At 43.5% G+C, this 27,880-nt stretch overlaps 2 protein-coding genes across 6 annotated transcripts in view; one reads left to right on the forward strand and one right to left on the reverse strand.

Moving 5' to 3' along the window:
- The first annotated feature begins 219 nt into the window (after positions 1-219).
- Positions 220-5,367, forward strand: chpf2 (chondroitin polymerizing factor 2). Its single transcript, XM_041961884.1, has 4 exons — positions 220-1,488; positions 2,163-2,727; positions 2,875-3,057; positions 3,492-5,367. The coding sequence occupies exons 1-4, from the start codon at positions 1,217-1,219 to the stop codon at positions 4,764-4,766; spliced, it is 2,295 nt and encodes a 764-aa protein (XP_041817818.1). The 5' UTR covers positions 220-1,216; the 3' UTR covers positions 4,767-5,367.
- A 4,574-nt stretch (positions 5,368-9,941) lies between these two features.
- smarcd3b (SWI/SNF related, matrix associated, actin dependent regulator of chromatin, subfamily d, member 3b) overlaps positions 9,942-27,880 on the reverse strand; it is a 40,589-nt gene continuing 22,650 nt past the window's right edge. For 2 of the 5 annotated variants that reach the window (XM_041961556.1, XM_041961554.1), the window contains exons 3-14: positions 24,651-24,740; positions 22,470-22,512; positions 20,252-20,374; positions 19,856-19,981; positions 19,096-19,191; positions 15,870-15,971; positions 15,394-15,555; positions 14,416-14,513; positions 13,616-13,751; positions 12,266-12,388; positions 11,877-11,978; positions 9,942-10,606 (exon numbers count right to left, since the gene is read on the reverse strand). In XM_041961556.1, coding sequence (XP_041817490.1) covers positions 10,553-10,606; positions 11,877-11,978; positions 12,266-12,388; positions 13,616-13,751; positions 14,416-14,513; positions 15,394-15,555; positions 15,870-15,971; positions 19,096-19,191; positions 19,856-19,981; positions 20,252-20,374; positions 22,470-22,512; positions 24,651-24,740 — 1,255 coding nt within the window. In that variant the 3' untranslated portion in view covers positions 9,942-10,552. The remainder of the gene's footprint in view (positions 10,607-11,876; positions 11,979-12,265; positions 12,389-13,615; positions 13,752-14,415; positions 14,514-15,393; positions 15,556-15,869; positions 15,972-19,095; positions 19,192-19,855; positions 19,982-20,251; positions 20,375-22,469; positions 22,513-24,650; positions 24,741-27,880) is intronic. The other 3 variants (XM_041961555.1, XM_041961558.1, XM_041961557.1) reach the window with 3 other exon arrangements.

Consider the following 27,880-nt stretch of genomic DNA (forward strand, 5'->3'; position numbering starts at 1 on the left):
GATAAGGTCTCTAAATGCATCTTTTTCACACTATCACAAAAATCCATATTTTGACACAGGTCTACTCTAATCATATGATCTTTGAAGTGTGGTATTTTGTTGTTGCGGTATGAGGTATTCTGATTGAAGCAGTCCTTATCGCAAAGACACGGGTCCCTAGAGTCAGTCAGAGGTGATGCTGCAGCAGCATTCGCTTAGTCAGTGATGATGAGGGTGAAAACGAAGTGAGGGGGACGGTATTTCTACACTGTGTGTGTGGCAGTCAATTTTTGAGGAAGTCGTCAAACTGAAGAAAATGGACGACATATGCACGGCTATGACTGGTGGCTTTTTACCTGAATGAACGATGAAAAATGGGATCTATGCCTTCAAGTCAGCGTTCGCGGAGATGGACCGAGGAGCGATATATCAGCGCTAAAACAGCGGACGCGATGCTAGCTTATTAGCTTGCTCTTTGATGTTTGTTCTTCCGACAGATAACGAAACTGCGATCAAAACTTTTGAGTCCACCTGCTTCGATTTTTGTTTTCGAAATTAGCGACAAACTAAATCAGCATAAACTCAAACTGCTGATATTACCAGGTGACATTTAACGTTAGCGCCTTGCTACATTAGTTAGCTGACTTTAGAAGTGGCTATTAGCGTTATTGCTAGCCAAAATTAGTTAAGCTAATTAACGTAACGTTAGCTCAAAAGGCAATGAGTGCGCAGAATAACGTTAACGTTCCATGGTTATCATGACAGTGGCTAGCATAACCTGCTTGGTTTGTTAACAGTTAAGCTGCAATAAACGTTAATAATAAGAAGCTATCTGCAATTATTTCTTTTTCCGATAAGGACAAACTAACGTTAGTATATTCCGTTACCCGCACGGTTAGAATTTGTGCATCTTCAGCTGTTAGGTTAAAGATAAAACAGCATTTCTTGCATTTGCAAAACCCGTGAGTTTTTGCTCTAACGGTACTAGGTAACGTCTATATCTAATCTTTGCTTGAAAGATTTATTAGAAACTTTATAACGACTACCTCACCGGAAAGGACTCGATAAGCCGACAATATGTTGCATTTACGGGAATTTTCTGCCAGTGTCATCAAATGCATTTCCCTCGATATAGCATATTTTTTGGACGAAAGTGTGTTAAGCTAGGGCAGGAGAGTTGGCACATAGTGAATGTTTCCAGAACAGCCTCATGAAGTGTAGCTCATAACCGCCAGATATGCGTCTTTCCTCCTTTCTGGCCGTGTTCAGGCCTGCTTTGCCCCTTATCCTCGGGCTGTCGTTGGGATGTAGTCTGAGCCTTTTAATGGTGTCCTGGACTCAAGGGGATACCGATGACGCCTGCAGAGATGAAATGGGCAATGGGAGGCTTTTCCTGGGCAGAGGAGATGCCCAGAGGGACTCGAGGGACGGAGCTGGAGACGAAGACTTCCAGCCACGTATCGTGCCCTACCACAAGGACCCGAACAAGCCGCACAAGAAAGTCCTCAGGTGAGCGGGGAAGTCAGGTCTTTGTCATGTTCCCAAACACCACAATAACTGTGATCTCCAGATTATAGACTGTATACAGAGTGGTGTCAGAGGTACAGAGGGGGGCTTTCTGCGAGAACATACATCTGCAGACATTTTTAACAAATTCAAAGAGAGATTTGTGCAAGATGGACTACATCTTATGACTTAATATCTTACCGTAATTTGTTTTAAGAAACTGGAGACAATTTGAATCCAAAGGATTTACATTTGCTAATTCTCCTTTTTAATAGGCTTACATTTAAATCTCCCTTGCAATAAGCTAAATGAGTGGGATGTACAGTGTATGTGGTCTGTAGATCAGAGATTACATCAGTCAAATCTCTCTGTATAGATGTAAAGTAGCTCAGATGTGCAGAGCAGACCTGCTGATCCGCAGGTTTCCGTCTTCCTTTTCGTGTCTTATTTCAAATCCCACTGCTGATTGTTGGCTGGAAAAAGCTTCACATAATTATAATAATTTATTTGATCTTTTAATGCTTTTAAAGTTTGTCTTAAAATAGTTCCAGAGCTTCATGTAAATGCGTTTGAGGCTATTAAAGTCTAGATTTCTTGTGATGGAAACTCTATCACCTCTGTTCTGTTTGTTTTGATGTCATCTGTTTTTTCATTCTTTCCATTTATCTTTACTCCAGAACTCGATATATTCACACTGAACTGGGCATCAGAGAGCGACTGCTGGTGGGTGTGCTGACCTCCCGGGCCACCCTCAACACGCTGGCCGTGGCGGTGAATCGCACGGTAGCCCACCACTTCCACCGCACCTTTTTCTTCACAGGCCTGCGCAGCCCTAAGGTGCCTCACGGCATGACTGTGGTTGCCCACGGCGACGACCGTCCAGTGTGGCTGATGTACGAGACGGTGCGTCACCTCCATCAGCACTACGGCTCGGACTACGACTGGTTCCTCTTGGCCCAGGATGACACCTACATGCAAGCAGACCGTCTGTCAGAGCTGGTGGGCCACCTCAGTGCAGGTCAGGACCTGTACATGGGCAGGGCGGAGGAGTTTATCGGTGGAGAGGAGAAGGCACGCTACTGCCACGGGGGCTATGGCTATCTGCTGTCCCGCAGTCTGCTGGCCCGTCTGCAGCCCCACCTCGACACCTGCCGTAATGACATCCTCAGTGTGAGACCCGACGAGTGGCTGGGCCGCTGCATTATTGACTACCTGGGTCTCAGCTGTGTGGAGGTGCACCAGGTAAAAAAAAAAAAAAAAAAAAAACATGCATGGAAAGTAATAGAAATACGCATGAAACAGAAGAGCAGTGTCATAAATGTAATGCACATTTGACCTGGATCAGCCACACTGAAATTCCTTCTCTCTGTCAATGTTTGTGCCTCACAGGAGATGACATATCGCTACTTTGAGCTTGGAAAAAATGCAGATCCGGAGCGTGAAGACAGCATAGAGTTTAAGAATGCCTTCACCGTCCACCCTATATCAGAACCGAATCTCATGTACCGCCTACACAAACGCTTCAGCCAGATTGAGCTGGAATGGACTTACCTACAGATCCAGCAGCTGCAGGTTTGTAGCGCTTGACACAGCTTTGAGTGTGTTTGTGTGACTCATATCTGATGGGACTGCGCCAGCTGGGTGTTTTGGTGCTGATGGAGTTCTGTGTGAATGTATATAGTTTCTCTCCACCACACCCACCTTTTAAGCCAAGGCAGACATTCCTGTCTGATACAATATTTAAACATGTCAGAAAGCCAATGATTGGGTGCTTTGCTGGGGCATGAAGTGTTACATTCCAGTGTCATCATCTTGTGAATATGATCTGTCTGAAAATGCTCATTATGTAATTAGAGTAGGTGCTAATGATAGTTCATTAGCACTGTTTTGACTTACCATGAAACATACCCCACACTTCAGAGCAATCAGATAGATGTTTACACAGTTAAGACAGGTTGTTCCCTCTTTGCTTTTACATTTGATGGATTTTTGTGTGCACTCATCAGATGCAGATCAACAACCTGAGTGACCTGACACCAGAGGGGAAGGCAGGAGTCACGTGGCCTATCGGAATCAACCCTCCCTTCAAGCCAAGAACCCGCTTTGAGGTCATAAACTGGGAGTACTTCACTGAAGAGCATATTTACTCGTGCATTGACAGCTCCCCCAAGTGTGAGATGAGAGGGGCCGACCGTGCGGATGTAAACGCAATTCTGGAGATCGCCGTGGAGCGTCTGAATGAACGCTACCAGCCCCAGCTACGCTTCCGCAAGCGGCGTCTGCTCAACGGCTACCGACGCTTCGATCCCACGCGTGGAATGGAGTATGTGCTGGATCTTGCGCTGGAGGCCTATACCCAGAAAGGCCACAGTCAAGTCATTGCCAAACGGGTGAACTTGCTGCGCCCTCTAAGTGCAGTCGAGATCATCCCCATGCCCTATGTGACGGAGGCAACACGGGTGCAGGTCATCCTACCCGTCACTGCCCAGGATCAGGACTATGTTGGTAACTTCCTCGACATGTACGTGATGAACACTTTGGACACCCACGACAATGTTTTACTCACGTTCCTGTTCATCTATGATCCCTTTGACGCACAGCGAGTCAGCCAGACTGATGTGTTCGCTGGCATTAAGGCCATGATCGGGGAGGTGGAGAAGCGATACGGAGACGTGAAGATCCCCTGGATCAGCGTAAAGACGGAGGTGCCCTCACAGGTCAAGCTGATGGACATCATCTCCAAGAAGCACCCGGTGGACACGCTGTTTTTCCTGGCCAGCGTGTGGACAGAGGTCAACGCTGACTTCCTGAACCGCTGCAGGATGAACGCCATCAGCAACTGGCAGGTCTTCTTCCCCATCCACTTCCAAGAGTACAGCCCCGCCGTCGTCTACCGCGAGCAGCAGCCCTCTGCCGCCTCCTCCTCTTTTGCCTCGGAGTCACTGCGAGACGGCCACTTCGACCGCCACGTCTTTGACGAGGCCTGCTTTTACAACGCGGACTACATGACCGCACGGACCAAGATGGCTGCCGACATCTTGGACAACGAGGAGCTGCTGGAAAGCATGGACGTGTACGACATATTTGTCCGCTACTCCGGGCTACACGTGTTCAGAGCCGTAGAGCCGGCGCTGATCCAGAAATACGTGCGGCGAGCGTGCAACCCGCGGTTCAGCGAGGACATCTACCACCGCTGTGTCCTCAGCAACCTGGAGGGGCTGGGCTCACGCTCACATCTCGCCATGGCGCTTTTTGAACAAGAGCAGGCCAACAGCACCTAGAGGTCTGGACTTCTTGAGAGCGTCGGGGCCTCGAGCACACTGCCTGGACTGGAGGATACTCATGCAGAATAATGTGAATTGTGACATGGTTCTTGTTTATCCACACACTGAAATTCACCCCTTTGTATTTGGCAGAACGAGGTCGGGATCGGCTAAAGAACAGCACCGTGCAGCTCGTGGACACTTTGACCGATGCATAAATTACCAGTTGTATCCTCCAGCTGAAAATCTCTCTGCTCAGTGCTTACAACAGCGTCTGACTAATGAGCCTCTAACTGTTAATCTGTCATGTCTAGACGAATTATGAGTCAAGGAGGCGTCCTCTCACACGGCTCCCTGAACGTGGACTGCCTGCATTCTGCCATTGATGTATTCTCACAGGAGTCGAGCAAAAATATTTATACTCCAGTTTTTAAAATAATATGATGGTGTGTCTTGAACAAAGGCCTCATTGTTAATTATTAAGATAAAAACTTGAGCCATAAGTCTTCCTCAGTGAAGACGTTTAAAATAATACTGGAGACAAGCTGAAGCCGTTGGCTGCCTTTTCTTTAATATATGTTCTTTTCTAAGAGGTATTAAAGAGTGATATTTCCACTCAGAGTTGTCTCGTCATTCCTGCTGTACAGAACGTGTAAGACTGCTTGTTTCAGTCTCATTAGACAAAATAACAACTGTTTAAAGGATCTCTGTGCAGCATGCTTGAACAGTTACTCCTGGAGGTGTTTGTTATCTGCTCAGCGGAGCTGAAGAAAAGGCAATATGGCAGAAAAATCAGTAGAGATGGCGTGCTCATATTCGGAATAATGCATCTTGTAGTCCCGGTTTGCCTGAAAGCTTTACTGCAGCGCCTGGAGGCAGTGAACAGTTTGTTCCGAAGCAGCCTGCCCCGCCTCGTCTCCTCACATTAAGTCAGTAGTTCTCCACCCCGGCCTGGGCCTCCCTGAGTTTTGCCGAGTGTACTATACGTGTCTTTGGGGAGAGAAGTGAACCCAGTGCCCAGAGGGAGAGTCGTGTCTACCTAGCCAAGGTCGGCCGTGGCGCGGGTGGTTAACCTTCACAGCGAGATGGTTGAACAAGCTGAATGGGCCTACTTAACACAGCCTCCTCCTCCTCTCTAAAGGGGCGAGATGATCGCGGTGAGGCCCACTGACCTCCCCCGCCCACAGAACTTCTCCACTGGCTCGAGAGAAGAGTGGAGCGGCAGAGTGAAAGAGGCTCTTTCTGAGGTGGGAGCGGGGCTGCAGTCAGCGTTGCAGCACTGCTGCAGTACGCTGTGGAAAGGCCTCCACCTGCTCCCTCGTGCTGAGGTCTGAACAATAAAATGCCTGTCTGCCACCTTGAGGAACGCCTTGCTCACGCAGGAAATATAACCTACCAGTGAGCACGAGCAGAAAATCAACACTATACTGACGCAGTGTGTGAGAGCGAAGGGGAAGTTAGCAGGGCTGCACAATTATTTGCGTCTGCATTTTCACACCTCACAGCTAATGGTAGAAATACAGAAAAAATGGAGTTCTGCTGTGATTGAAAAGATTTGGATATCAAAGGTTGCAATTGAGGAATCTATTCAAGTCGTGTTTGTTTAATCTGTTTAATCATTTACCCACAATCAGAGTCCAGATAGATTACCCTACTGATCACACACAGGTCAGGGGAATCATGTTTTGATGGCAGCGGTAAAAGCACAACTGTTTGCAGAGTAGGATTACCACTATATATGCTCATCAGACGACCTTACGTCAAGCTCATACGTACAGGATTAGTCTTAGACACAGGAAGACCTGTATGAAAGTTGTGTTGTGACTCAATGTATATATATCGTATGTATATAAGTTATAGCTAAAATTGTTATTAAAAGTACATTAAGACCCCAAAAGGTCATAACATGCTGCAGCAGCTACAGTCGTCTTCTGCCTTGAAGTGTGCACAGATTGGTGAAAACAGATGACTCCATCAATCCTGTGATTGCTGTGTTGATCCAGCTGTAACTCACTGTATTAATCAAGTGAAAGTCAGATGCTTTGAGACTGTGGTTCAAACACTGAAACACAGCGAGTTGTTTGATTGCAGGTGATGAACAGGCAGAAACACACCTGCCAGAGGTCCAGCTGCAGCGTGATACATGTTCCTGGGTGAATTACTCATCAGATAGAGATGTGCGATCACTGCAGCAGTGTGTACAGTGATATGCAGTCACATTACATATAAGATAAATACCGTTGATCCATTATCTAGCCCAACGTTTTAGTTTTGTCTCATCACTTTATTGATTTCTAACTGCAGCCCAGTTCACTTTGTTAAAAGTATCTTTTATAACCTTCAGATGTGGAAACGAGGCAGTTGGATTACTTTAATCCCAATAAGCAGTGGTGGAAAGTAACTAAGTACATTTACTCAAGTACTGTACTTTAAGTGCTGTCATTTTTTTTGACATACTTGAGTCTTTCTATTTTTGTGCTACTCCACTTACAGAAATATTGTGTTTTTACTCCATTACAGTTATCTGACAGTTGCAGTTACTAGTTACTTTACTGATTAAGAAAACATAATAAAAGTAAATACATTGTTAAAGATTAAATGAATGGCTCCCATTACCTTTTACCTGGACTTACCTTGAGCAGCTGCAACAGTAAAATGCTGCTTAACAAGCTAAAAATTTCAGTACTTTTACTTCAGTAAAGGATCTGGGTATTTTCTCAACCACTGCCAATGGCATGTACTGTGTATATATCACTGAATCTTGGATAATATTCCTCCAGAATGCTGAGTCATTACTTCCAAATAAAAATATCAATCCGGGATTGTTAAACCAGGTAAAAAAAAAGAGTCTCATTCTGAACTCGAAGTTCATGTTCTCTGTCCTTTGTCTACATATGGAGTCAGAGACATCACATATTGAAGCTTCACTTCCTGACATTTATTTGAAATTATATTTTTGATGCATTTTAAAGCATTTCTAGCCTAATTTTTGAAGTTATGTAGCTTTAAGAGGCTCAGTGTATCACATTATGTATCACAACGCGCCTGCAGGGGGAACCTGTGGTCCGTGTAAAGTTTCTATCATGTGCACAAAAAAGTGCCTAAATGTCGACACGTGGTGATCAGGGTGAAAAAAAGACACTTTAGATAGCATGGCATTTACAAACTTTGGCAAGCGCTTCTTTATTTACATCCAGGCTGTCTCGCAACGTCACAGCTGTTTTCCCTTTTTTTTCTCCTTTCTTGTAGAATCACCAAAAGACTTATATCTTTACAGATATACAGCGTTATGTATACGATTATCTCCCCGTTGGTGACGCTCTGACAACAGTGTAAACAGAGAGAAAGAGCAGTTCCCACTCTTCACAAACACATGCAGGGAGTGGGACGAACATGTCAACAGTATGTCAGGGTTTTAGTAACAGGAGACACAGTAGTCTGCTAACATTTCTGTCAGATATTCTCATACTGTGATGCTCAAAGCTGAGGTCACCCAGGAGTTGCAGCTTCTAGTTTCCTCCACAAGAGGGTGCTAGTGAACCAGTGACTGTATGACAACAATGTGAATGCCCTGGCCATACAAAGACACATCACTCCAGGTCAGACACAGGACTAAGATACTACCAATGACTACTGTTTCTCCTCTAATGAGTGCAGTTAATATAACTTAGTAACAAAAACACAGTTCAGAAAAATCACACCTACAGTTAGTTGCTGGTAGGGCATATCATTTTTGGCAAAAAAGTTTCCAGAAGGCATTTCAACAAGTCTTTCGCTCATCACACAGACTGCTATGCCGGCTTTTTATATTTACACATACTTTCTCATCAGATGTATTAATTAATGTCCATGGAGCATGCATAGGTCATTGTGAAATCATCCAATCACGTTTTGTGTATGCTGGGATACTAAAAGAGGGTCTCACCCAGGATGAAAGAGAGTCCCAACAAGGAATTACAGCACAGTGCAAAGAAACCCCAGAAAAAGGTTCCACTTAGAAACTGACTGCAGAGAAAAAATATCCTCCATCTGACATTTCAACATATACATATAAGTCAAGTGTCATTTAAAAAAAAGTGTAAAAGGAGATGGGTGCAGATTATATCACGTGTTACAGCTACTCAGACTGAAAGCCAGAGAGGTCTTTCTTTGTTGCAGCTTCTAGCTCCCACGATAGTTTCGGGATGGACCTAAAATAAATCACCCCAACCCAAGATAGTACACAGAGGAACACTAACATTCCTGCCCTACTAATTCAAAACTCATGGAGCTCCCATACTGCACCATGTAACTCCCCCCCTAGAAACAAACACACGCAGATCTGTCGTCTGATGTATACTGTACAGCTGGCCCTCTGAAGGGCAAAAACGTATTTACATTCACATCTCTAGAAAAGAAAAAAACATCTTCTTCATGTAACATAATAAAAAGTGAAATGGACACGATTCTCCGGACCTGGGTTTAACTCCTCAATGAAAGTTTTTTTTATTTTTTTACTAAAAACTAGCCTAATTGGCTACAAAACGCAAACATTTGGGAGTAAATTCTCTCTGAAACCAGCCAAACTGTTCACATTTGTTAAAACGAGGCAATTTATGCTAAACCCAGGTGAGGACTCCATTTCTGTTTCCATGTTCTCTTCTTTTCGTTGCAACCTTTGGTAACACCTTCAGGACATTAACTGGCAAAATACTACACAAGGAAGAGGCAGTGAGCGACTCTGACGAGACAGATCAGTCGACATGTAGAGGCGAATCTGTCATTTCGCTGTGATTAAGTGAAGAAAAAAGCTACTATTGTGATGATCGATGCTTGTTTATCCTTCATTAAAACGCTATTCTTGCTCTAAACAGACACGGAGCTGTTGATGTGATAATACTTCAGTTCACGTAACTAACACTGTGGTAGGAATTACTGTAAAGAGACTGGCGAATAAGGCTGAAATGAGACACGCTGGGGGTTTTCCAATGACTTCACTCGAAAAAAAAATAACGTTTACAGATAGCATTGATTCCCTGCAACCCAATGTGTCACACTGTAATCTCCACTTTGCTGGTGTAATTAATAAATCTTTTGAAAGCTCCTCTCCTAATGAGAACAAATGAAAACGCGCACACACACACTTACAATCACCCACCCCCACCCCCACCCCCCAAAAAAAGAGCTGGAGAACATAAAATATGAAGACTCATCCAGAGCGCCGCGAGGATCGGCTGTGACACCGGCTTACATCATGTTACATTTCAGACGGTCACAGTAGCAAACTCTTTGAGATGAGAGTCCAAAAACACAGCGGTGTGTGTGTGCGTGTGTGTGTGTGTGCTTGTGCGTGTATGTGCGTGTGTGTGTGTGTGAGCAGCCGGTCCAGAGTTTTCTCTTGACGTCTTTAGACATATTTACAAAGCAGAGTGTAGCGGATGGAAGAGGAGGTTTTGTTTATGAGGTGGTGAGTCTGAGGATGCCTGTGGTCTGGGGGCTTGACCTCTGGAGGGGAGGGGGGGATGAATACATGCGGTTAATGACCATGTCCTCACGGTCCGGCACAAAAAACGGGACGAGATCCGGCTTCCATACGTGCACGTCACCGCTGCCGCGAGGGGAAAGCCTCCTCTTCTAATTTCAAAACCTCTGAAAAACCTCTGATTTGGCGTCGTCAACACAAGGCAATTATTTCTTTAGTTTACCGACATTTTTAGAGGTATAAGGTTTCACCAGACTACAGCGATGGCCTCACACACGTCCAAACACACACACACACACACACAGCTCTGAAATCAGATGCAGGGATTCAGGAGGGTCCTGGTTTAGGTGTTGCGCACAGCTAAGGCCTGTTCCAGCTCCTGTCTCCTCTGCTGGATCTGTCGAGGAAAGAAAAGAAAAAACTAGAATTAACACCCCGCGGTTTCATTCCTCTGTCAACCAGGCGAGCTGCATTTAAATCCATGTCTGTCCACACCCATATAATATATGGAGAGAAGACTTTGAAGGAATTTAATAAAAGGTATTGAAATGGAAGTTATCTCTATGTTGACAGAGAGTAATTTCCAGGTAGAAACATGCTGTCTTCACTTAGAGACTATTCTCCAGAGGAGCACAGAGGACTGATGGAGAGCTTCATCACATGGTGCATCAACAATCACCTGAAGGTCAATATCAGCAGAACCAGTCAGCTTGTGGTGACTACAATGCTTCAAATATGAATGCTGCTGCAAAGAACGTGGATGCTTCACACACACCTTCAACCGGCCGCACAGAAGATCTCTACAGTCAGCACAGTTTCAAGGAGAATGAACCAAGATTAGTGTCACCAGTTCAATATCTGACTAAAAGTGAAATATGGTCACAATCTTCTTATTGTTATGGTGCTGAATAATGGACAGAACATAATGATGTCACAGTGAAGCTGACCTTTGACCTTTTGGATATAAAGGCCTTGTTCAGACTGCAGGTCAGATCTGTTTTTTTTTCACCCACATTGTGTCCGGATTGATTTCAGAAAGTCTGGACGACAAAACAACACATGAAACGCGATCGGATTCCTACAGATGCGTCTCAGTGTGACAACATCGAATCCAGAGTGATGGAAGAGCATCAGAATCCATGCTGCTACTAGCAGAGCTGTGACAGACACTGTAATAACTTGTCTGCTGGTACTTGGGGGGGAAGCTTCTGCACAGAAAAAGCTGGAACGTCTCATTCTTCTGTGCTGAAAAGCCGCGTCACCAGCATACATGGCTACTGACGCCTACGTCATTACCGCAGCAACCAATGCAGATAGATTGGTGATGGTGGACACACAAATCCGCTGTGATCTCAGTGCAGGCAGTCTGTCTTTGTCTGTCATCCCATCATCATTTTATCCTATGAGGCAGTCAGAATTATGTGACCTCTGACAACCCAAATCAACAAAATCAGCTCATCCTTGAGTCCAAGTGAACATTTGTGCAAAAATTTTGAAGGAATTCCCTGAAGGAGCTCCTGAGATATCATGTTCACGAGAATGGGACAGACGGATGGACACCCTGAAAGCAGAATGAACACGTGTGCGTATACATCTGCACGTAGAGGCCGAGTCAGCGGGTTGTTGTGGTGTGAGTGCAAAACACGAGTCAGGCGGCGTTTCCTCACCTTGCAGTAGAAATAGCGGCTGACGGCCTCCTGGGACCAGGGCTCGTGGTAAAACGCCGCCCTCCTCTCCTCCTCGGGGTTCCCCACCACGTCTGTCATCAGCTGCAGCCAATGAGAAGGCAGAATCATGAACGATCGCACTAAGAGTGAAAATGACTAGCAGGACAAAATGAAGAGGCAGACTTTGTTGGTTACCTCATGCTCTACTCTGAGGCGTAAATAAAATGGTTTCAGAAACGGTTTCATTCATTTAAACTCATGAATGCTCCTCCTGCATTTCATTTTCCATCCCCAGCACCCAGAACATAAGTCAAACAAAGGTTGCTTCAATGTGACTTTAAGTTAGGAAAGGAAATGAGCGTGCGCGCATATAAATAGCGGCGTCGAACCTTGAGGTCTCGGCTCTGGGATTTGAGCCAGTCCTGGATGTAGCCCTTGGGATCCCTGGAGAAACTGAGCATGAAGTCCCTCTGGATCTTCAGCTGGTTGATGGACTCGATGGTCTCGTGGATCTGAGAGAGGAGCAGTAACATACTGGACGTCAAGAAAAGACATTCATTCATTTAACTGTGAGTAAAAAACTGCAACACACAGTTCATCAGGAAATGATGGGTTTATAGATGTAAACATGAAGATTAAAAGTGGAATAAGGGTGACTGAACTGGTGAAGTAGTCATGCAGAATATGCATTAATAAGTGCTTTATAATGACCAATAAAGAGCCAATATGCTGCTATTAAGCATCTGTTAACGGTGAATATGTGCACCTTAATATAAAGTGATAGCACAAGTGTGCAAAGGCTTCTTCTCTTGATATATATAATTTTTTTGGTTGTCTTAGTGTCGTAATTGTCCTCAGATGTGTGAGTGAGCGTATCACACACAAACACATATACCTCTGCCATCATGCAAATACAAAACGCAGCAGAACAATGATCTCCCACAAAGCAGAACAGTGCCAGAGTTTAAAAAAAAAAAAATGAAGGGAGTAAGAAAATTCTGTGTGCACACATACAGAGCGTCCAAAGGAATAAGACACTAAAATTAATGCTTTTTAAGACAATTTCCTGATACATTTAACCATATGTAAGACTTATTTTTGGACATAGCATCTTTTTTCTTATTTGAGCACTGCAGGAAAGCAGTACACAGCATATATGTTCCTGTGCAGACACACAGGTCTTGTGCAGGAATGTGGTTATTAGGGCGAGTTCTATGTTCTAAGTGCAAGCATAAAGTTAAGAAGACAGAATTAGGTTCAGTGTTAAGTTTAAAGATGTTCACATCAGATTTGTGGACTTTCATTCAGGAGAGCTTGACTCATTTTGACAAGACGAAATTAAAAGATGGATGAATGTGTTGAGATAAAAAGCTGAATTCAAAGCATTTTAAGTCTTAATGTAATAAAAGCAGCCATATTTGTTGCCACTGATTGTTTTGTTGTCCCACCCGTCCTTCCTGCTCGCCCACACCCACCTGCCACTGACGAAACTGTCAGCTTAAAATTTAAAATCTCTCTGTTAAACCTAAATCTCGGTCCAACATTAACAGCAGCTCCCACATTTAAATCAGCAGGGCGTGAAATCCACCGCAAGCAAGCTAGTGCAATAAAACAAAAACCACTGTAAAAGGGTGCGTGCCATAAACTGCAGCGTCCTCATCACCCCGGTGTGATTTACAGCATCAAAGGTGAAGCGGAGTCAATCCAGAGTTCGTATTGTGCCACGGCGGCGATCTCACCTTGTTGTCGAGCGAGGCGATTTCCTGCTGGTTGGCGGTGGAGAGGAGGAAGCTGCTCATCTGGCTCTTCAGGGGGTCCTCCACCTCCACGTCGATGTCGTAGCAGGCCGTCTTCTTCTGGTCGTTGGGATCCACGCTGACAGGGAGCAACCATTTAAGAAAGAGACCATTAAAAAAAATCATTTGACAATCATGACTCATTCATGGCTGCAAGATCACTGAATCCATGCAACAATTCTGTTCCCACATCAGATGCTTCTTTCCCTTTTTTCCTTTAGTATAGTGAATAAATAGATAGATAGATAGATAGATAGATACTTTATTTATCTCCAAGGAGATAGGGAGATAGATAGATAGATATATATATAATATAATATATATAAAATAGCGAGCAGTAAAAGGATGATATACATAATAATAAAATAGCAAAAAGTAGTAATAATGAATGATAACAGTCCAGAGTCCTACCAAAAACATTAATATGGTGTTTTGTTGTACAGTAAACTGTTGCCACGTACTGTTTATGTCCACTTTTTATTTACAATGATTCTATTTTTATGTTGAGCAATAAAGTTTTCTGAAAAAGTAAGAAAAATTTATCAAAATCAACTTAGAAAACATATTTTCTAACTCCTGAGGCCACACTGAGAGAAACAAACGTTCTCCTCAGAGATAACCTGAATGAATCGAGGAGCACGAGGACCTCCAGTTCAGTACAAAGCTCTTCCTTAGACTTCTTTATATCGGTATTAATCCGCAATGGGCCTTCCACGTTTCTACACAGTAAAGCAGGAATCTACCTGATAACGTGGTTGATGACGATGGGGTCGGGGGGTAGGAGGAGGTTGGTGAGACGCTGAGGGATCTCAGAGAACTTCAGCCGAGGGCAGTCGAATATCTGCGGGGGAAGAGATAACACCTGTGAGAAAGTGCAGACACACATGTGCAGGAACACTTTCTATTATGTCTATTTAGAATCATGGCTGAAAATGCCGTCATGGGCCGATTGATTTAGCTAGAAAGGCAAGTGGACACAGACTTTTCTATCCAGCTTTCCAATAAGTGGGGGGTGGAAGAGCAAGTCGGATAATAGATGGGCGATAGAATAGAAACAGAGCAGAAAACTGGTCTGTCTATTGTGGAGAGTGTATAACCTGGAAATTACAGAGGTCAGTACTGCAACATAGATATGTTTCATATTGCTCATGTTGCAGTGATATAACATTTTGTTTTATCAGTTATGTACTTAAGTACACATTTTAGGTACTTTAAACATTTGCTCCACTGCAGATCAGAGGGAAATATTGTACTTTATACTCCAAAACATTTTTTTGACACCTGTACTTTTCAAAATAAGATCACAAAATCAGTTTATGGAATAAAAGTTGTTAAAGATTAAACTAGTGGTTGGTCTAGTTAGGTCTAGTGGTTTGCAGTTATTTGGGAAGGAACTGTGTTTATTGACAGCAGTTTAACAAAGTGTTCCTGAGCTCATGTATTAACATCCTTTATTCAATCATGTGTTCACAAAGTGGTGAACCTTTCTTGTGAGTTACTGAGCCTTTCCAGGATGCTCCTTTCATACCCAATCATGATACTACTCTGGTCTAGAGTTAGAAATTAATTAATCTAGAATTGGAAATTAATTCTAATTTGTAATATCGTCACTAAAGATCAAATATTAGAGAAAAGGCCAAAATGTTTTTCTTTCTTACCTCATTAATCATCACACTCTTTTATGCAACATTGTGATTTATAGCACACAGAGGGGCCCATACCTGTTGGAAATACTTGTCACAGTTGATGTACTCCTTGTCATGGGAGTCCTGCAGCTTGTTGGTCTTGATGTACTGCCAGAGGGCCTGGATGATGCAGGAGCGGGTCTGAGTGTGAATGCCAAGCAGGCGGGCCAGGCGAGGGTCCAGCTTAAACTGGGGAGGCTGTGGAGACGCGTTACAACACTTGTTACAACCGCCCGCCCACCTCAGAGCCTTTACATCAGCTCCATCACATCTGACATCCTTATCACATTTCCCCCAGCGTGGAAACGGATGTCAGGTTCAAAAATGGAGTCCTAAATGGCCTCTGTAATGTTTCTGTACACTGGTGGTTATCAGTGATGTGAGGCCTGCAGGTTGTCACTACAACAGCCGGTTTCATGCCGTGCATTAGTCACAGAGTTGAAAGAGAGGAGAGTCTATTTCAGGATAGAGTTGTGAGGCGCTGTGAGACTGTGTGGCCCCGGGCCCCTCACCTGGTAGTCCAGCATCAGCAGCAGAGTGCAGCGCACGCTCACGTCTCCCGGCCTCTTCACCTGGAAGCCGTCCGTCTCCTGGGTGGTGGGTGTGCGGTGCCACTGAAAGATCGAACCGCCACACGTTGACTACACACGCCAAACTGGGCCGGTTGATTCAGACTGAATGATTATTTTGTTAGCTTCACACTTCATTATCTGTTTCTTTCACACTTTATTAATCAGAATCTCTAATGAATTCCTGCTTTAAAGACCCTGAATACCTCATTTCCTCTTACTATGAGCGAGCTGATCCTACAAGACACTTTTTCCTGCCAAATTTAGAAGAGTTTTGGTTATTTTACATGAGAGGTTTTTGATATTTTTGTTTTCTCTTTGGTTTGAAGTGGGCAGACTTAGTTTGGCAAAGTTGATGTCACATATTTCAGGGATTTAACAGCATTTGACAGTTGTGTGGATGTTTACTTATGTCTCCAGCAGTGTGAGTCAAATGTGGTCAAACCACACCCACACAGCGAGTTCTTCAGCCTCGATAGCGGCACGGCTCAGTGTGACAATGTCAGCTGTTTGGCCTATCTTCTTCCATCAAATGTGGTACAGAAGTCCATGGTTTCTAAAGGATGTATCGTAATGACTTTGGTGTCATTTGGTGTGTCCCTCAAACGTCACTAGAGGTTCACATTCATGGCTTATGGAGAAATGTCTCAACAGCTGTTTGATGGATTGCTGTAAAATGTGTTTCACACATTTATGTCGCCCTCAAGCAAGGTTTCCATTTGGAAACACTGGAGATTTCTATCAGATTGTTGTACTCAGTGTCTGACAACAATTTGGAAAGGATCCCTTTTTTGTTAAAGATCCTTTTTGTATAACCAGAAACAGCTGCTATATCACTCTCACCAGACTCCATTTACAGAAACAGTAATTTTATCATAATAAAACACACTTCATTTAAACTCAACAGACACAGAATACAACTAAACAGAACCTTCTCGGTTCATCTTTCTGCTGTTCCAACAATCACCACCAAGTCTGGCTTGGTCGAAATAAACCATTAATTCACTGATTTGGATGTGAAAATATCGGGAGAGGAGCGAGAGGGACGGCGGACAGCGTGTAGCGACAGAGTATTTTCACATCTAACTCTGGAATTATTTTCAATGGATATTATGACCAGAGAGATTTAAACATGTCAGAATTCAACAGATTTTCCCAGGAAAAATATCTTAATTTCCAAATAATGGAACCTGCCCTCAGATTTAATTTTAATAACTAGCACTGACAAAATAAAAATTTGTTCAATACTTAATGAACAAATACCTGCAAAAACGAATTACATTTTGTCATCTGTACTTTGTGTTTAGTGCTTATTAGCAAATGCTAAGCTAAGATGGTGATATGGTAATCATCATGCCTGCTAAACATCGGCATGTTAGCACTGTCACTGTGAGAACTGTTAGCACTGTTAGCATGCAGATGTTAGCCTCTTTGAGTGTTAAACTCTTAATACATAACGCCTGAGGACGCTTCTTCCTGACTACAGACTAACTACAGACTGTTGTTGGTGCAATAACCAAATGTGCAAAAACAAAACAAGCCACTTGAGTGTGTCTGTATCTAACAGGCTTGATTTTCACCTATAGTGTTAAGTTTGTGCTTTGATGAGACGTTAGGCTGACGCACCGAGACACTGCATTGGCTGATTAGCAAAAGGTTAAACATGTGGCTGCGCAGCTGAGCGTCATCACAGTCTTGAAGTGAAAGAGGGAAAAACTAAACATCAGGCCGGACAAACACAACTACTCCCATAAGATGCTGCGTTGTAGTCTTTGTGTTTACGTATACAGTATCAGAACCGCAGATGAAATGTTATTTACATACACATTTTATCTTAACTGCTCCAAAGCTGGAATGAAAAAGCACTTAAAACACCATCTGTACATTGGATTGCAGTAACTTGGCATGCAATAATGTTTTCCTCCAATCAATGGCTGACTCAGAACGATTAAGTACTGATTGTACCTCAAGGTAGAGAAAAATTTCTTTTGATGGAAAATCATTCAAAGCGAAGCACCTGAGTGCTTTGCTAAAATACCCTCTTAAAAGGAGGAACCTTGAGAAGTCATAATTTTCACTCTCAAACTCTTAAAGTGGGATTTTTTTTTTTTTACAGTCAATACTTTTTGTGAAGATATAAAGTGAAGGGCGGCTAATGATTGTTTTTTAATAAGTAAGCACTTGTTCTCTCCAGCTTTCACACCTGCATGTTAAAGCAACCTTGCAATGTTGGAAAGAAAAAAAAAACCCTTCTCTCCTTTATGTTGTTAGAGAAAATCAATTTATTAAAAAGAAGAGAGGGCAGTCCGCTCTCTCCGTCTGTTTTTCTATTTATCCGATGGGGATGTAAAAAGGAGCAGGTTAGTTGGGGTGATTATAGCTCACGACTAAACCAGACATCATAAAACAAGAATTTTCAATGAGCGTCTCTCCCCCTGCATGATGAAGAGGCCGTCACTGACCCTGACTGCATGGCTAAACAGTCTGATTCGCTGATTTGTGCAGCATATAAAAGAACTTTGCTGCTAAAAGACGTGATCTCAAATGAAAACACTGACCTACGAAGTGACCAATAGGCAAGTTATCCAGGTGTGAATGTTGTCCAAAAGTGCTGAGGAAATAAAACATTAAAGCTTTGGTGCATTTTGTTTAAGGAATATGAGTCTTATCAGGCAAGATAAGTAAAAACACCTGTGTGGGCGGGCCTTCATTGAACTGAGCGTGGTCAAGAAATTATCTTCACCTGTGCATTTCCTTCCATGACAAATCTGCTGTGAAAAAGGTCCATTAAAACTGAAATTCAGCGCTTCACCCCAATAATCACTGTGTTATTTCAAATCCAGTGAGTTGGAGCACACAGCCAAAACAACACAAACAAGTGTCACTGTCCAAGCACTTAAATAGTTCAACATTTTGGGAAATAAGGAGATTCTTCATGTCGCAGGAGGATGTAAGCAGGTTTGTTTTTTGTGACTAAAAGTGCAAGATTAAATACAAAAACATGCGAGTCAGAGGCTGTATGTTAATGAAGAGAAAAACACTGATTGTTGAGACAAACATTAAAAGTGTGCAGTCATTTTGTAAGAGCAGGTGAAAGGTTAAACAGGTGCAGCTCTTAAATGAGCCTCTTCCTCTGCGCACAGGGTGCAGCAGCCATGTTTGTACTGACCTCAACCAGGTGGTTATCAGGACCGTAGAGTTCTTTGTCCAGCTCGATCACGAGGCTCTTAAAGAACGAAGAGAACTTCTTCTTCTGCTTCCCCGGCTGCGAAACAGACACAGAGAGGCGGTCAGTTAACGTCTAAAATCAGACACATCGCGCACGTCAAACACGTACAGATGCGAAAACAAACACTTATCACCGCGTCGTCTCTAATAGCAACGTTACTCAACAAAAACCCACAAGAGACTAAGTGAGATCACAAAGAAAGTGAGACACTACACATTCTCAGGGTCCGCTTCCTCCGAGCTCGACCAGAAATATCTGTGGTTTGTGAAACTTAAATGCTTCCTACTGCTGTGAAATGACGGCCTTGCTCTGAAGCTTACGGTGCAAAACAAACGTAAGATCGCCCTGCTTTTCATGCCGCATCTACAGTCTCTGCAAACACCCTGCACAACATCAATCATTCATTTTATATTCCGAGCCAGTCGATACTTTTCTGTCCCAAGTTGTGTTGAGCGCATCATCGCAGAGCGTGACTGCTGGCCAAAAACGACCCAGAGGGGCACACTTCCATACTAAACGGGAAGATTATGATCTCAGTTAATTTTTAGAAGAACAAGCAGCCGTTTGACTCACACCGAATACATCTGCCAGACGTGATATAACGCTGCACAGCAGCACAGAAAACGCAGTTATTTCACATTTAAACTGACTGTGTAAGTCAGTGTGAATGCGGTGTGTATTGTAGATGAGAAAGACTCACGTCATCCAGCAGCTTCCCCTCTACCCGCAGTTCCCACGATGCAATGCTGCCGTCTGAGTCATCAGCATCAGGTCTGGCAGGGTTGAAGGTGTTGGATATGTAAAGTCTCAGTTTACGCTTTTGCTGCTGACACAAGGGCACATGAAATAGCACAGTTTAAACGGACAATTCACAAAAAATGTGATTAAAATGTCACACTGCAGGTGCCCTGCACTGATTAGCTCAATATAACAGCAGATTTTAAAAAGTGCTTTAATATGACAAGAGTCAAGAGGTCTTTCCACTTGAAAAGAGATGTTTCTGTCTTTCAAGATGAAACAAAACTAAAAAAAAAGGGTGAAAAACTAAATCTATTAAAAGACCTTTCAGTGCATGTGCATGTTTTCTTGTCCTTACCTTCATTGGTCTCTTCAGTGCTTCCTGGATGTCCACACGTTTGCGCATGATGGTCTGGTCCAGTTTGCGCTCGAAGGCCAGCAGATCCATGTAGGCCTGAGACTCCGGGACCAGCTCACGGATCTGCTCAGAGGGGAAACAACCTGACGTAAAAAAACTGCAGATGATCACAAAAGATTTATGAGCCAGATTTTCCTTCACTTCCACTATCTGAATATCACTAAAGGGCTTAAGCAGATTAGGTGTCTGTCCTGCCTTGGTGCTGCAGGGGGTCTCGTTGCAAGGACATTCAGCCCTGTAACATACTGTGATGTCCTTTAAAGGAATGGTATAAGAATTTGAATAAGAGGAAAGGAAAAATGCATAGGTGAGAAGACTGATACCATTGTCATATCCATTAACATCAGCCAGTTAGCTTAGCTTAGCATAAAGACTGGAAACAGAGGGAAACAGCTAGCCTGGCTCTGTTCAAAGGTAACAAAATTCAATTTTGAGCACATCTAAAGCTCACTAGGCAATATTTTATATCTCATTTGTTTAACTTGTGCAAACGCTGACATGTTATAATGATGATGCCATGGAGTTTGTCATCTTTGGACAGAGCTACGCCGGCTATTTCCCCCGGTTTCCAGTCTTCATGCTTAAAGCTAATCAGCTACTAGCAGTGATCTTCTCATCCAACCCGAATTAGCAAATTTCCCAACTATTCCTTTAATTTCTCCTTCAGGAACCTTTAAGCTAAGATTCCACACTGTCTGACAGTGGCTGCACCTTTCCATCAGACAGAAATGTTCATCATTTTATACCATTTCCCCCCAAATTCAGGCTGACATATTTGCAATTTTTTTAAGAAGTTTGGGATCAAATTCAGAGGGTTTGACTGCACAGCATCAGTTTGCGTTGACTGACTCGCTGGCAGGTCAGTAGGGTTCATACAGCAGGTTGAACTCAAAGCACCCTGGTGGTGGACCATGAACTGAAATGTCCAGGAACTGAAGCTGTCGTTTCCTCATCGCTCTCCCCTGATCTCTCTGGTATAAGCTAGCTAATGCTCAAAAATACTTCCAGGGGTTTGACTCTCGGCTCCTGCTGGAAATAAACCTGTGACGTTCTGACTTTGAAGGATGCTAAGGATTTAATACCTCGTCACCCCATAAAAAGACTTCATTAGACTCAAATGGCTCCAGTATGTGGAGTAGAATGAACTTTAACAGACAATATTTTCTCTGTGTGAGACTTGTTTTTTCCTCCAGAAGCTTTTTTTTATGCTTTAACTTATATAAAGCTGACAGGAGTCCCTTTGCTGCTGCCCAGTTCACCATTAATACGTTAGTCCACACCAGCCTGGTGACACTGGGGGATAAAAAATGAGATGCAGAGTGTGCAGCCAACCAGCCGGGACTCACGACATTACCATACCGATGAAAGTCCTCCGAGCATCAAGGGCTGCTGCTTACTTACCAAACTGTGCACACACACTCCTCCATTCGCTCCTTCTCCTCCCTCCCTCTTCTTTCCTCTTTCATGTTTCTTTCTAAATGGCTGCATTCATTGTTCCCTCTCATTCCTTCTCTATCGCCATCTCACTGGCTTTCACCAGGTTGAGGTGCCGAGCAGACGGAGGCGTGTGGCAGACATTCCCTGTCCCTGACTCATTATTGTGGAGTGGCGCCCCCAGCCATGCCTGCTGCTATCTCTCTGTCTGGGTTATGTTAGGGGATAAGACCTGAGCCAAGGCGTTTACAGTCTCCAGACTTCCATAGTCTCTGTGTAAAAGCCTTCTATGTGCTGGCCAGGACGTGGTGAGGTGATGGCGTGGCGCAGGGCCCGAAAACTGAGACCACGGGATGAAAATTACAACCTCAGTCGGCACAGACTCACCTGTGGCAACGCGGTGATTCTGCCACCTCCTTCGCTTCTACTTGTGGTTGCGTCTCTGCAATATCCCGCTGACTATTCCAATTCAAATCAATGAGCCGCCGTCCAAATAAGAGGCTGAAACCTTAAAGAAACCCCCCTAAAACCTCCTGATCGCTCCCCTCATCCTCTCGCTCCTCATTTGGAAATAACACATAATCATCTGGCCCTCTGCGCCTTCCAAGAACCCCTGACATCAAAAAACCGACCAGGATTTTTCTCTCCTGCACACAAAAGATAATCACACATACACACACACACACAAAAACAGAGCAACAAAGGTAAAAATATGCAGCCTCACCCTTTGCGGAAGAATCTTGTCTGCCATTTTCCTTCTCTTAGCACTAGAGAGAGGGAGAGAAAGACAGAGAGAAAGAGGAAAAAGAGAGCATGTTACTATGGTGACTGATAGCGTAGCACCCAGGCCATCTGCTAAAATGCTGGGCCATATCCAGCACCCCAGCATCCCAGCTGTGTGTGTATGCGTGTGCGCGAGCATTTGTGTGTGTGCGTGCTCGTGTGTTTGTGTGAAATGCAGCGGTCCACCTGGAGAGCGAGAGCCTCCCACAGCCAAAAAAGTGTCACATCACACATCTCTTGCCTGACATGTTTTCACTGCGCACACACACACACACACACACACACACACACACGCAGACACACTGCAGAATCATTGTTGCAGCAGGACTCGGATGGTGACAGGATGTGTGTTCAAGAGCTTTTAGGAATGCACAGTCTTCAAGATTAGGAGAATGTATGTGTGTGTGTGTGTGTGTGTGTGTAGATATTTTCATTCATGACTTCCTGGCATTTCCTGCTGTGTGAGAACATTTGTTTACCAATAACATGTTTGTTTTTTTTTAACCTAACATTCATCAAGGAGGGACTCAGAACAATAAGACAGTCTTTGCCAAGTTGGTGCCTTTGTCAGAACTTAAACTGATCACAGAAATAACACTACAACCTCCTTCTTCGTAAATATTCAATCAACATCTGTGGACAGCTGTGACGTGGAGCGCCCATGTAAATTCATGCAAGTGTTGCCTGCAGGAGGAAAAGCTGCTTAAAAACATCTAGATGACACCACACTGCAAAAAGAGTAATTCAAAAAAAGTCAGAATAACTTTTTTTATAATGATTTAATCATAGTTATCTAATTAAAGATAAGTAATCCTGCCTTAAAGTCTTCTGATTCTCCTCTGTATGCCTGTTTAAGGATTTTAACTGTTAAATCGAGCTAAATTAGAAGATAAGCTGCTTTCAAGTGCCTCTATTGGGAATTTGACAAGTTTCACTGATTTCTTTCAAGTCTCTTTGCAAAGAGTTAGATGAGAATATAGATACCACTCATATTTGTCCATTAAATCTAAGGCAACAGCCAGCACAAGTTATCTTAGTTTAGCATAAAGACTGGCAACAGGAAAACAGCTAGCCAGGCTTTGTCTGAAGGCAGCGCTACAGCTCAATAAATCACATCTAGTATCTGCAAAACGAAGTGCAAAAATGACAAGGTGTGCATTCACAAAGGGGTATATACTGGTAATAAAAGAGCTTCAGAGGTGCCGGCAGGTTGATTTCACTCTGTTTTCAGTCTTTGTGCTAAGCTAGGCTAACTGGTCACTGGCTTAATTTGGCAGGCAAGATAGGTTATTGATCTTCTCATTTGACTCTTAGCAAAGGGAGCAAATAAGCGCATTTCCCAAAATGTACAACGGTTCCTGTAGGAAGGGTAGTTAGTGATTTCTATGCTAGTTAAAAACCTTTTGTTTACTTGATTTTCTTCTTTGATGCTAGGGGTGGGCGATGTGGATGGCATCAACGGTCATTTTATGCTGCAAAATCAATAGATATACAGACCAGTAAGTAAAGTAAGTTAATGGGAATGTCCGCTTTTGGCTACTCTGAAAAATCCAGGTGCATGTTGATTAATAACATTGCCCACAATCACCTGATAAAACTAGAGCTACAGGGATATATTCCATGTCTGTCATCTCATGGTTTATATCGCCCAGCCCTATTGGATGGTAGAAAATTTCTTTAGATTACATAACATCTTTTCTTGCTTGTAGAGGGGTTTTTTTGCAGTGTAGAGAATTTTTCTGTCACAGAGCACTGCAATGGTCTGTAAAGCAGTGTGCTACATCAGCATGCCAAATACTGAAACAAGCCTGCTGCAAGGAGAAGAGAAAGATCCAGGGGTGCAATGCAAAGGAAAACATAAACCGGCATCATAGCAATCCGTCATTTTAAACTGCTTTAAAGGGGTTTTGAGATTGGGTTCTACTTTATTTTTCTGTTCCACCTGAAAAAAAACTGTTCCCATCATGCCATGCTCCAGTCCAAAGCATGCACCACTACATTTTAGGGGTCAACCTCTAGGCCTGTACTTATAGTTGGCCAAAAACAGCTCATTAGGGGAGTGCTGGGCTCAGGTGAAAGGCTAAATGTAAGAAAACGGACATGCAGCAGAATAAAATCCTACTTTGATCCGAGCGTGGGATCTGATTGGGGCTCTCTCATGTCCATCTGCCTCGCCGGCATCTCATTGGCTCCGGGGAATCCGACTGGCTTCCTAAGAATTGGTGAGGATTCGAAGGTTGTCCGATTAGAGTTGTGGCGAGACACACACTCAGTGGTAGCAAGTACGATGTCAGTGGGGAAACACCTGGTGGTTCTGGCTGTTTGTGTGTCTGTATGTGTTGGATGTGTGTTAAGTTCAAGGGTCTGTTAGTAGGTGCAAACTCTGAAACTCAGACAAGGGCAGGCACTGGGATGGGCGTGTAAAAGTGTCCATGCACGCACAAAGTGCAGCAGAGGAGGACCTGCGAGGCGCCTCATCTGAGGGACACGCTCATTCAACAAAGTTTCCCAGTGAACCAAAACAATCATGCTTCACACACACAGACAGACAATACACTGACAACAGACACACTGTGAACCTGTGTATCACAGGAAGGGGAGCAAACAAGCAGCGCTCAAGTTTAGCTCTTTTGTTTGGCTCTGAATTGCACATATGGACGTTCCATGTGAAGTGAGGTGCAGTCGGTTCTCAGGTGCAGATGAAGACAACATGCATGCTACTCACACCTTTTCGCAAATTTTCCAGACCAAAATCTCAAACCTTTCTTAGCATTTCCACCAGATAATTCAGTTCCAGTCCTGCACCTTAACTCAGCACTGTGAGACATGCTTCATTACCACATGTAGCTAGCGGTATTCTAAGGGGCTTTTCACACCTGACTCGTTTGGGGTCTGAACTTTCGGGTTTTTCAGTTTGATTCAAACCAAAATTCCAGGTGTCAAACCTCTCCCAGACCATAGTCCAGACCAAACAAGATAATTAGGATAGCTCAGACTTTTGGACCAATTACAGGAAATTGCAGCGGGCTATCATCAGAAATGGAAAAAGGAAAAATTAGGGTAGAGGAGGTGTTTTTAGCTGAAATATGCTCAGATGATGTTATGAAAAGTCAATTGGAAAAAACTCAGTGCGGATGAGGGAGAGACGACAGGGTGTTCATTTTGGTGAATTCAAACTACATAACCTGAGTATTCACTTGAAGTTGGTGCTGCTTGTAGTAATGCCATAACAGTAATAATACAGTGGCAACGACATGAAATGCCTCCACTAATTGTGCAACACTAGATGCTCGCTCGTCTACAAACCAATCGATGTTTGGTTTGTATGTAGGTTGTACAGGGAGATACAGCCCATGTAGGTGATGACGACAGGATGTAGGTATGTCATGTGATGTTCTGTAGTGCACTCCTACAGTCAAATATAATCAAATATATACAATGTAATAAAAACATGGACCTTGGTTCAGACTTTCAGGTGTGACAGCACTCTAAGCAACCCTTAGGTAACCATGTTTAATGAGCAGTGAGGAACGTTTTTGGTTTACTTCATGGACAAAGACCAAAGTTAAGAGCAAAAACCAAGCTTTATGGTTTATATAAAAGTAAAAACTGCAGCCCTCATGGAAAACAAAAGATGCCACATTTGAGGCAATGTTCAAGGTGGCGGCAAAAAAGGCGAATTTTTGTCAAGTTTGTTGTTTGACTACATATTGTCAGAACTGCTGTGTGTTTGTTGCTAGGAAACTCCCAGATTTAGTAGCAATCATTTGACTCACCAAAATGTCAAATAGCAGAACAGTTTTGTGGAAGGTGTAAGTAGAAAAGCTCTAAGTTTTCAACTAACTTTATGCAACTAAAGAAGACGGCCAGCCTTTGTGGTGCAACAACACATAAAAACTATGATAAGAAGTTGCTTCCTTTTACATGAAAACAATCCCGACTTAAGATTGTATGAAATATTATGAGAAAAGCAGGTCAGGGCACAATTTTTTAGCCATCTCCACGCGGTGTCAACTTTGCGCAACTATGATAATATGCATCTGAAATATTATGTCCAGGATGACGCAGTAATCTTTTTTGACAGATCTTTAATAAGACCTTTAAAGCACACATTAGATAAATCCACACAGACGATTAGCTTTACTGTGCGTTTTAAGAACCAGAGATCCAAGTATTCTCTGCTATGCAACACACTTAACCACAGACGTGTACTAAAATCTACACTTTGGTCACTGTGTTTTAAGTATTACAAAAATTTCCAACCATCTTGCCTAGAAATTACATTTGTATGCCAATTTGTGACAGCAAAGCATTAAAGTTAAGTGAAAATGTATTTTCCAAGTCATATAACCACACACGGGACACCTTGGTCTCTAGTGTTAAAATCCTGTACCCACCATCATAGGAATTATTTGCTGGATGTTGATGATGTAGTGCTTCCTAAAATACACACAATATTTGCCCACAAAACATATTCGGGAGAACAAATTAGAAACATACAAAAGTAATTCTAGCACACAGCGTTGAGTATTCATAAGACTCAATGCAAAGCAAACTGGGATTAAATCCTATTTTTGGCTGCAACTTTGCGTAGGACGCCGTTTATTCTGCAGAGGGAGTGTAGCTGGGACCATAAGGTCTCAATGACACTGCAAACACAGGTGGCTTCAGCTGGCAGCCGCCTGGGGTCTGAGCTGGATGGAGTAGAGCAGGGAGCTGGAGCATCAACTTGTTTGCCAGAGGACACGCGCTCCTCAAAAAGCAACAGAAAGAGACAGAGACACCTGCACGGGTCACCCTGGACCATCAATCAGATCCTCCGCAGCCAGCCGGGCCACTCTGGGGGTTGAGGCCCCGACGCAGGACAACATTTCCCCTGACCTGTTCGACATGCCTGCTTAATTGTAAGTGGATCAATCGTGCTGCAGATACTGAGAGAATGAGACAGCCAGAGACAGAGGTTCACTGAGTGCGCATATTGATCGCCTTTCTAATGACCATACCTGCTACACGCTCGTCTCTAATAGACATCCATCCACTGTGTGTGTGGATGTGTGTGCGCCTGGGATACTGATGTTCAGTTCTTTTGCACATGTCAAATAGCAGACAACAGATGTTGTGCAACAATTAGCCAAAGCACTCGACCCTGACAGCCTGCAGACAGAAACCACATAGATATGACAATGGTGGAACCTGGACGACAGCGACTAACAGACACATAAAGAGTGAACAGAGGAGAAACATTCAGTCATGGCAGTGATTGGGATGGTGAGGGGTGGATGCACAGAGCAGCGAGCGTGGCGAAAGATGTAATAGGGGGAGCAGTGGGAGAGAGTCAAAACAAAAAACTGA

Source organism: Chelmon rostratus, chromosome 20, assembly GCF_017976325.1.
Source record: "Chelmon rostratus isolate fCheRos1 chromosome 20, fCheRos1.pri, whole genome shotgun sequence".
NCBI classification, from domain to species: domain Eukaryota; kingdom Metazoa; phylum Chordata; class Actinopteri; order Chaetodontiformes; family Chaetodontidae; genus Chelmon; species Chelmon rostratus.